Raw genomic sequence first — 10,663 nt, 5'->3', positions numbered from 1 at the left:
TTCTGTGATTGCCCCTCCTTTTTTTTTTTTTTTGTTTTTTTTTTTTTTTTATCTTTTGTTACAAATTAAGTGTTGCTAGAGGGAATTTAGTGGAAGTTTTCTCTGTAGACTGTCAAAAAATGTGAAGGATTCCTTTTGGTATTACAAACATTTCACCTATGCTACATGTACAACTAACTCCCTGCAATGTTTTCATACTTCCTGGGCCTTTTTTTTTTTTTTTTTTTAGTTTGTGACATCGCAACCAAACATTTATTTATTATATTGTGATTGACAGATAAACACAAAGTAGTACATAATTGTGAAACGAAGGGAAACTCATGTCTAAGAACAATTTAGAGGATTCAGTTAATGTGACGGTTAAGGTTTTTTTTTTTCCTACAAGGTAGCAACCGTAGCCCTCCTGTCTGTTGCGCTTGATTTTATTTAGGGGTATCAGAGTAAATGGAGGCAGAAAACACACTCGCATCACACTTTTTTTTAATTTTTATTTTTATGTTTATGTGTTTTCCTTGTATTTTACAATTATGCTCTTCTTTGTGTTGTTTTGTCACTTTGACATCTTGGTAAAAATCAATTGAACTTGTTGGTTTTGATGTGCCAAACGTAAAAACGGCAAAGGGTTTGAACACAAGCGAGATTTGCGGCTGCTGGTTTCTTGGTCTCAGAAGCAGTCAACACATAACGAAGCGCCTGCAAAGGAAGGCTTATCCCAATCATGTTTTTAATGGAAAACATGAATATGTTTGTGATAAACAGCCATTTGGATCAACACTGGAAAGAGAATAAATTTTTTTTTTTTTATGTGCTGTATGCATAGTTGTTTGCAGGAGCTATAAAGATGAACCTCATAAAAACCCAACTGTGAGCAAATTAGGTTTCTGTTTCTCATACTTCTGTTTTTAAAGCATGATGTTCTTTTTAAGGCATTTTCTTGTCGTCAAGTAGACATTTCTTTCTTCATAGGCTTTTGTGAAAGCTACTTAATAAAATGGTTCTCTGAATGTTTGTTTCACATTTGTTGTTTGACATTCTAACAATAGGTAAATACGGTATTTAGACGTGGAATGTTTCTTGCAAATATGATTTTAAAGCATGTATAGATCTTAAAAGTTGAGGGTTTAAGCACATGCCATGGATCTAAAGAAAACATTTCATTGTAGTTGTAAGGCTCATCTTCAGATTTCATATTTACACATCAGGCAGAGTCGTTAAACAGAGCACTGATCACAACTAAGAAAAACTGTTCCTTAAAAGGACTTGGGCGCCAACGACTCCATTTATGAACAAAACTAAAACTTGAATGGATATTAAAATCCTCAATGGTTTATTTTTTTATTTGCTTTGTTCAAAAAGGCAAAGTAAACATAACTACATCAGATGTATTGAAATGTACTAGCAGTTACAGAAGGTGTTCACTGAGTTGAAAATACTAAATTAAAGCTGGAAATAATTCACTGAAACTCGTATTTAAAACTGAATAAATTGTATCAGTTTTACTTCATGTCCTGTGTTTTGAAATATTTTCAACCTTTACCCTCATGCCACGCAGATGCAATCATTTGATTGCTTAACCTCCACAGGGGCACCTCTGGAAAGTTTTAAACTGGCAGTCAGATGGGGGTAACATTAATCTGAAGATTGTAAACCACATCCAACAGATGTTTGATTTAGGTTGGCTGCAAAAGCTGAACTTGAAAAATTCTCTATGATTGTTCAAAACAACCTTATCTCCGTTAAGTTCATTCATGTCTATAGTACCTATAAAATAAAAAAAAATACTTATTTCCTGTTTTAAAGCTAATTTTCTGTTCAGCCAAGACTGACGCACATTCAAAAAGGGATAGTGCAAAGGATATAAAAAGAAAAATACATAAGTATCTTCGCATCTTTTCAAGGGTTATCTTTTCCTCCATTAAGTTCATGCATAAAAATAGTATGAACCCATTCCCTGGTCTCACGCTTATTGGTCAGCAGTCAATCATTTTGCTGACCAATCATGTGGTCTATAATTGTATTAGCGCCGCCCCTTAAATTTGATGAGTAAGGTTCAGGACGTGAGCGTATACATATTTAAATGGTCAGGTAAACAATTGTTTGCTTAACGTTGAATTCATAAAGCATTAAAACATTTGGGCTGCTTCTAGCACTTTTGGCCCTGGACAGTAAGTTTCCAGTCTAGAAACTACAAACATGGCCATATTTGGTGGCGTTTCTAGTCGCACATATATGGCGTAATTCGCGGAGGGATCCCTGCTTGTCAGAACCATGGTGAGATCGCAGAGAAGGCAGTGAACAGGAGATCTAACGTATAGCTCAAACCCTCAATAGGACGGAGACACTTCACCGTGAGGAGGTTCTGTCGTGAACATCTGGGAAAACAAATGTTAACTTTCGGATAGTATCGACCGCTAGACTGTCTAGCGTTCCTGGGAGCTGGCTTTCAGCTGACTTACTGGCGTTCTGCGGTGGAAATAGCACAAAAAATGTCGTCTCCGAGTCCGGGTAAAAGGCGAATGGATACCGATGTGGTGAAACTGTATCCTTTTTTTTAAAAAAAACTGAACATAAACAACAGTATGTGGTAACATCCGTCATGTATGAATAAGTGCTATGTGAGCTGTTTATATGAATGCTGCTCGTTAGTCCTTGTATGACTAAACATATAGTAGGCATTTCTGTGTGAATTAGTGCTGTTTTGTGTAAACAACATTTTGATAGCAAAGCCAAGTGTTAGCTATTTCTGTCCTGCGAACCTTCAGTTGCTTATCGGGACAACTCTATTAGCCAATCACATCGGTCACAGGTTCATGTAGCGTTTATGCACAATATGTGACAAACATTAGCTTAGTATGCTGTGTATATTTTAAGAATGTCCCAGAGCAAAGCTAGTGTTCTGCTGTTATGTGAATGTCTTTCATCTTGTCGGACCACTAACAGAACCAGGACTACACGAATCACCTTGTGGCAGTTTGGTTTCTTTGTCCAGCTTGCTATTTTTTTTATAGAAAGGAGGGGGGTTGAGTCAAACTGCCCCCTCAAACGTTTACGCAGGAGCTTGTTTACATAACGTAAGGTTAACTGAAGCAGCAGCTTTCTTTTGTTTCACTCCATTACAACTCCATTACTGTTCGCGTCGTTGAAGCGAGTGCATTTTTCGCCCCGTCTTTATGCCGTTGCTTTGTCCACCGACACGCTGAGGTTTTGTAATTTTGTTGTTGGAACGCAGCTGAGCTTTGCTGTGTAGTCTGTTGGTTAATTTCAACATCAAAATGGCCACCTGATCAGTGTATCTGACTCTGTTTCACTGTCTCGTAGCTTACTGGTGTTAATTTAGAGAGCTGGATTCTGTAGTTTATGAACAGCATTCGTTCTCATTGGAGTCTTAGCTGCAAAGCAGGATCTAGTTTGTTCCTACTTTTTTTTTTTATTATTATTACTGTTATTATTATTATTGAAAGCCTCCCTCAGCTGACTTGTTTTTGTAGTGCTGCTGTATTTTGGCTCTGACAAAAGCGAATTGTCCAGCTGAACCAGAGCAGCAACAAAACACATTTCCAGCCCCATAAATTGTTCGTGAACATTATGAACTGGTAGCCCCTCTTTTTTGTTGTTTTTGTTCCAGCACGGTGAAAAAACCAGCTAAGTGATTGGGCAGCCTGTTACTATCCGGAAACCACAAGGGGGAGGGACTTAAAACAGCTGATGGGATGGCAGTGAAGCTTAGTCAAATAAGGGGTTTGAAGTGGGCTGGTCAAATGAAATCAGTAAGGGAAGGTTGCCCAAACAGGTTTAACAGATTTATCAAGAAAGGGGGCAGAATATGATAAAAAAAAAAATTGATTTTAATATATTTCTGTTTTAACTTTAAAGCTACCAACCAGGCTTTTTTGTGGAATCAACCAGACCCCTGTTTATATGTAGTTTAGCTCTGTATAACGTAAAAATGACTTGATAGTTTAAAAAAAAAAGATGTTTTTATTTTTGCTATTTTAGCCAATGAAATTTCCCATCCCCATAGCAAGTTTTGACTAGCATACTCACACTTTCTCATATTACAACCATAAACGTCAGTGTTTTATGGGGATTTTATGATGCCATACACCAGGATGAATTATTGTCTAATTGTGAAGAGGAAAGAAAGCCATATGTAGTTTTCAGATTTTTTCTCTCTCTGTCAAGTATAAGTCTGATGATACAGCATCTGTACATTAAGCTGCTCGTGATGCGGTTAGTTCTGTACATCTCTGTTACGTGCTGTCTAGAGATTGAAATATTTGCCAATTCTGCTTCACAACCTCTCAGTCAGATATGAATATTCAAGTCTTGCCAGAGATTCTCTGGCAAACTAATTGGATTTAGTTCTGGACTTTGAATCACTTCAGTCTCATGTCTTTTGCAACCTCTTCCTGGTTGTTTTCCAGGGCCGCTTTGTATTTCCATCCTGTCTTCCCTTCTGAAGACAGGCATCCCCCCCTTCAGCATGATGCTGTTGCCACCATTCTTCACCACATGGACTGTTGTGTTATGTGGAGTACTACTAGTCGTCTGCTGTATTGGCCAGAAAGTTCAGTCTTGGTCTCGCATTCTTCCCTAAACTGCAGTTGGAACTTCCTATTGCCATCTGTACAGCAGTGGCTTTTTCTTTTTTTTCTTTTTTTTTTAAATACGAATGCCAGCTAATCAGCTTGATGCTGTTGACCAGAATCCCACACAGGGCTACATTTTCCGGGCTTGCTCTTTAAACCAAACAAACGAGAAAAGGAAAAAAAAAACATTGTAATTTGTAATTTGTGGAAACTCGTACGCTGTTACTCAGCTGTATGTTTCTTCAGTCCAAAAATACACACATCAGACATGTTCCTCTAATTTTGGCCTACTCCCTGAGGCATTTTGTTGCATTTGCTTATGAGAAACTGCACTTGTTTGAGCATGTCTTTTTTTTTTTGCTTCCCCTACTTGACACCCAATGTGTTTATTGCAGCTGTGACAGACGAGTGAAACAGACAGTAAGACTTTTCTGTCTTTCTTCCCCCCCCCCCTCCGTGCTTAAAAAAACCTTCCAGTAGTTGTACAGCCGCTCTCCTCATTCATCTGCCTGACTGACAGGCTGGAGCAGATTTGCTGTTTGCCACCTGCTCAGCTCTGCACAATGAGCTGTGTTTTTTTAGCAGAGCATTCAGCGTTATAGCGGTCAGCAGCAAGTGTTCAAGAAGGCGAGCGTGTGTTTAAATGCCAGACTAAAAACGTGGGATTCACCGCCTCTAGGTTTCATTTTTTGTGTGTGTGTGTGTGTGTGTGTGTGTGCACGCGTGTCAGAATTAAAGCAGTCTACCTCAGTCGGTTTGGATTCTCAGAAAGCAAAAAAAAAAAAAAAAAAAAAACAAAAATTTGCAGGTGAAACCTTTCTGTGCCGCTTATCTGCTCCCCACCGTGGGTGTAACTGAAGCCTGAAACTCACACCACTTTTAAGATGGCTTCGGAGAGGTTGCATGAATTAATTTGCGGTGAACGCCAGAGAGAGTTAAGAATCTGGAGCGGAGGCCATGAGGGAATTTGTCATCATAAATCTCAGAAAGACCTCAACGTGTAACATCATTGGTTTAAAGCTTTTTTTTTTTTTTTTTTTTTGTCCTAAGATTGACGACAATTTGCTTTTTAATTAGTTCTTTTCTTTTTTAAATATATATTTATAAGCGCACAGCTGCTTCGCTCAGTTCCAAATTTTGCCCAAAGCTTCTTTCTGTTCTTTTGCAGCTTTTTACAAAGACGTTTAGCCTTGAGCAGCAAAAGGTGTTCATTCTGAATCTCGACCTGTGTAACTCCTCCGCACCCCCTCCCCCAGTTATGCATTCCATGTTGCTCTTGAACTTCTCTGGAACACGGTGTTCTTCAGTGAGGATCTGTGCAGACTGTGACATTGCAAAGAGCTTTAGGTTCAGCCTGTTGTGCGGGATTAGCTGTAGCTTTCTCTCTCGTATGTGTTGATGGTCACATTTGTTTCAAAGGATGTTAAAGTGGCTGGTTAAAATCCAGGTAAACAAATGTTGATCCATGTTGTAGCTGAAACTTACTCGGTGACTTGTTTTTACATTTTGCTTCATTACTGAAGGATGCAACATATAAAATATGACATAATTAACATTTGGAATGAAAGTTTGGTTTTTGAGCCAATCCTCTTTTTTGAAAAATGGCTCAACCTCATTAAAACTGGGCAAAGAACATTCCTGAGCATCTGTTTTAAATCTTGTACGGACTTCCGGTTGAATTTAAGTCAGGACTTTGACTGAGCCTTTCTTCCATACGAACACGCTTTGATATTAATAATTGCTTCGGAGCTCTGCTGGTGCGTTTAGGGTCGTTGCTTTGCTGGAAGGTCGACCTCTTGTTTTTTTTTAGCTCCAGTCATTTTCTTGCCAACGCTGACCTGCTTCCCTGGCTTTGCTGAAGCATGACACTGCCACCACCGTGTTCTACTGTGAGGATGCTGGCCTTTGTTGCAATGTTTTACTCTCAAGAAGTTTGTATTTTCAACATAGGCTGTCTTCCTGATTGGCTTGAACAGAGGTTAGTGAGATGTTCTCAGCTTGGATATCGTTTCATTACTTACCTGTGTGTATCTTCCGAAGGCTGAATTATATTCGGGCTCTCAATCTTGTTTTGCTATTTTTCTTTGCAAAAAACATTTTTAGTTTTTAATTTACCTTCCACTTTATAATTACTAAGTTTTTGTTTGCTATGCAGCATTGTGGAGACTTATTAATGTATCAGCACTGACTGGTAAACGGAGTTTGACAAAGAAGGCCTGACAAGCTCAGTCTCTGACTTTTTTTTTTTTTTTTTTTTTTTGTTAAGCATGTATACATTTCAGACTTTCCATTTCTTAAATCTTCATCCCATGAAAGGGTGTGTGAGTGTGTGTTGGCAAGATTAAACTATGATTGCAGCGTGGAACGGAGAGGAGTTCCATGAAGCATGGCCAGTTATAATTCATATTCAGGACTATTGGGATTTATTAGGGAGGGGTCCTGCATATTTATGCTACCCTAGTATCCATCATATTAACGCCGCATAATATGGCAGCTTTTTTCTCTCTCTTCCAAATCAGCTCATTTTCTGAGTTTCTTTTATGAACAGCCCCCCATCCTTCCCCGTTCAAGTTGAATCCCCACTCCTGAGCTTTATCTGCTCTCCGCTTTTGGCCCCATTGTCCTCTGGTAACGAGACATCCGGACGGCATCAGCGCGCCGTTCTTTTGTGTCTCCCCATTTACAGGAGCCCCTGTGACCTCCACCTCCTGCTGCTGTGTCAGAACGTGTCACCCAGTCACAGGCGGCTAATCGGACCTCCACCTTCACGCTCTCCCCCCCGCACCCCCCGCCCCCCACGCCATTATCGCTGGACAAACTGAACGTGGTCTGCTGAAGGGAATTACCAGCAGTTTTCCTGAACGAGCGACTGATTTGAGAGAAGCTGGAGTTGAAGCAGATTTAGTGTTTTTAGATGGAGTGGGATAGCTTCACAGCATTTAACTGGGTAAAAAAAAAAAAGGAAGAAGTTTGAAAGGTGGGAAAAAATCAGACAATAAAGATGGGATACACTGTAGGGTGTTATGAGTTTATTCATCTACCCTTTAAATCTGATACAAGAAGTAACAACCATGAATGTTTCGAAATTAAGCTTTATTGTATTTGATGCTTTTAACAAAATGTTTATAATATTTTCTGATTGTCATAACTGATACGTTAGACCTTTATGGTGGCTCTGGGTTTATTTTTTTTCTCTCCACTGTCGCCACATACTTGCTCAGAAAGCGGAATGGCTACAAAATTCACAATACTTTTTATTATTTCCCCTCTATTGAAATGATTGCATTCAATTTACTTCTCACTGACTTGGCTGTTTGTTTGTTTGTTTGTTTTTTTCAGTGATTAAAACCAGCCCCAGGAATAGTTTTACATTTTATTTGTTAACGCTTAAGCTAGTTTTGTTGTAACCACATTAGAAAAGCCTGCAGTTTCAACATGACGCTCACTTCTCTCTATCCCAAACTTGCTTCAGGCACTAACTGCAAGGCAAACTGTTACCCTATGTGTGCTTCCTAGTATTAAAGGAAAACATTTTTTTTTTTTTTTGCATATATAGTAAACATTAACCCTTTATTTATTTGACTGGTTTCCTCTTTTTACGCAGTTCACCAATTTTTTTAAATTGGTATAACTGTAAATATCTTTATTCAGTCTGTCTTTTATATATATATATTTTTTTAATATATACTTATTGGTTGTTTAATAGGTCTAACAGGATAGCCTGACTGACATTTGAACAAAGCTATTGTCTTAACAGGTCTCCACTTTGATTGACAGTCTTACTTTGTGGGTGCAGGAGCCGGTCTCCTTCACTTGGAGGAGATGTGAGCCCCTCGGCGTTAATCCCACTGTGCTTACAGTGACGCTTCCTGCACGCATGGCTGAGTTCCCGCAGAAAAACAGATGGACTGAACTTCCTTATTGTTTTGCCTTTTTTTTTTTTTTTTTGGCACCATGGTAGCTTAGCCAGTCTTTATCATGCATGAGTATAACCATCATGTTTTGTTTTTTTTGTTTTTGTTTTTTTTTTTGTAATTTTATTACCTTCTAAATGAATTTGTCTGAATGTTGAAAATGTATTTACGTAAAGACCCTTATCAAAGAGCGCATGTCCACAACGTCCACGCCCCATCTTTTTAATCAGCTGCTGTTCACTTCTTGTCTGGAAGAAATTGATAAAATGAACACTGCATTTTTTATATATATATATATATATAAAATTTTTTATTTTTCACCACTACTTTGAATTTCAGGTTAGCTGTTCCCTCATTACACAGCTGGAAATCCTCCTTTTGTCGTTCTCACGCCAGACAGCAAACCTTGTCTGAGGTTTCCTCATTAGGCTGTCGCCTCAGATTCGGCCCGTTGCGTCTCCTGCCCGGGCTCAGTTTGGTGTTCATTAATGATCGTGTCATTTGTTCCTGCGCGCACGCAGCTGAGACGCGCATGCGCGCACAAACGCACACATGCGTGGACGGGCCCCTGCGTGCTATCGCTGTAAATAGACTGTTGATTTAGTGAAGGGCTGAGAGGAGGAGCAGCTGAAGGATTCACATTTGATTGTGGTGGGTGGGCTCTCATCTCTCAGCAGTGAAGACAAAGAACTTGGCCTGTTCATTTCTGCGCTGCTTCAGCTCGCTCTCTGGGAGGTAGCCTTCAATGTATTTGGGCTTTCATCTAATGGAAGGCAAATCTGCATTGCAAAAGGAGATTTTTATTCATTTATTTTTTTTGGTGTTGAGGTTTTTTTTTTTTTTTTTTTTTTTTTTTTGGTTATCTCAAGGCGTCGTAGAGTTTCAGGTGCATTATTCTGCTTTTTACGTTTGTATTTTTACTGCTAAAGAGTTCCCCTCGTCTTATTTTTAAGTCAGTAGTTCATTTCTTGTGTAAAAAAAAAAATCTCCATAGATCTCTTTTATTGACCTCAAAGCAAAACTAAGTAAAGTTATTCGCACTTCATGTATTTCCCATCCAACCTTTAAAGTGAGTGCACCACTTCATCTGCCAGACATTTACATGTGGATCTGAGTGAGTCAGGCCTTTGGGGCCATGTGTCCATTGATATGTAAAACCTGCTGCAAGGATTTCGTCTGCGCAGCCCACACATGCTGGCCCCTCCATCAGTATTCAGACACCGAAAGTGTCAGAAGGAGCTGAAAGCTTTGAGAGCAAGTCGGTTTAAGCTGCAGTTTTTTTTTCTGAAATGCCAAACTTGAGCTGTTTGAACATTCGTAAAATGACCTCAGTTTGAGTGGAAGCTTTTGTTATTAATTTGTGGTGAACACTGGAGGCTCTCCTGTGTAGGTCTGGTGTAATAGAGGATGCTACATATGTATGTACGGAAGGAGGAATTCTTGCTGTCATGTTCACTCAGTCAGAGGCACATTTGTGACGTATTTTAGTGTGTCTATAGTCGCAATGCAAACAAACTGCATCAATGTAGGACGGATGACCAATCATTGATATCTTCCACAAGGAGGGAAAGCCTCAAAAGCTGGTTGTTCAGAGGGCTGTATCCAAGTAGAGTCATAGAAAATTTAGCGGAAGGAAAAAGTTGCATTCTTTGTCAAGCCACCTCTGAACCAGAGACACCAGAAGTGTCTTTTCAGATGACTGTTAAGTTTGCATTTTGTTTGGAAATAAAAAGGCTCCAGAGTCCGGAGGAAGAGAATCCATGTTGCTTGAAGTCGAGTGTAACGTTTCCAGTCGTTGATGATGATCTAGGATGCTGAGGTTCAGTCAACACGGTCATCTTAATGTTCCTTCCTGCTGATAAGTAGATTGTGGTTTCGTTTTCCAGCAGGACCGTGCACCTGTCCACACTGATAAAGGTACCAAAAGCCGCTTCAGTGACCATAGTATTACTGTGCTTGATTGGCCTGCAAAGTCACCTGGCCTGAACCCCAAAGAGAATCTATGAGGCATTGTTAAGGGGGAAGATGAGAAACATAAGACCCATCAGGGCAGATGACCTGAAAGCCGCTGTCAGAGCAATCTGAGCCTCCATTACACCTCAGCAGAGCAATGGGCTGGTTGAGGGCCTAGAAATGAACATACTTCTCAGAAACTTGACA

The 10,663-nt window shown here is 39.5% G+C and overlaps 1 protein-coding gene across 3 annotated transcripts in view; it reads left to right on the top strand.

The window, feature by feature from the left end:
* Nucleotides 1–10,663, top strand: part of LOC106962098 (ubiquitin-conjugating enzyme E2 H) — a 30,731-nt gene that overhangs the window by 7,104 nt on the left and 12,964 nt on the right. The window contains exon 1 of one of the 3 annotated variants that reach the window (XM_015056274.1): nt 2,086–2,539. The exons of the other annotated variants lie outside the window; for them this stretch is intronic. Within the exon in view, the coding sequence (XP_014911760.1) occupies nt 2,487–2,539 (53 nt within the window). The 5' untranslated portion in view covers nt 2,086–2,486. Of the gene's footprint in view, nt 1–2,085; nt 2,540–10,663 lie in introns of those variants that run through there. 3 annotated transcript variants of the gene reach the window in all.

Source organism: Poecilia latipinna, unplaced genomic scaffold (assembly GCF_001443285.1).
Source record: "Poecilia latipinna isolate Pla-1442-1.1 unplaced genomic scaffold, P_latipinna-1.0 Scaffold1371, whole genome shotgun sequence".
Classification (NCBI taxonomy): domain Eukaryota; kingdom Metazoa; phylum Chordata; class Actinopteri; order Cyprinodontiformes; family Poeciliidae; genus Poecilia; species Poecilia latipinna.
The sequence above is the reverse complement of the archived record's forward strand: the minus strand, read 5'-3'. Positions and strand labels throughout refer to the sequence as shown.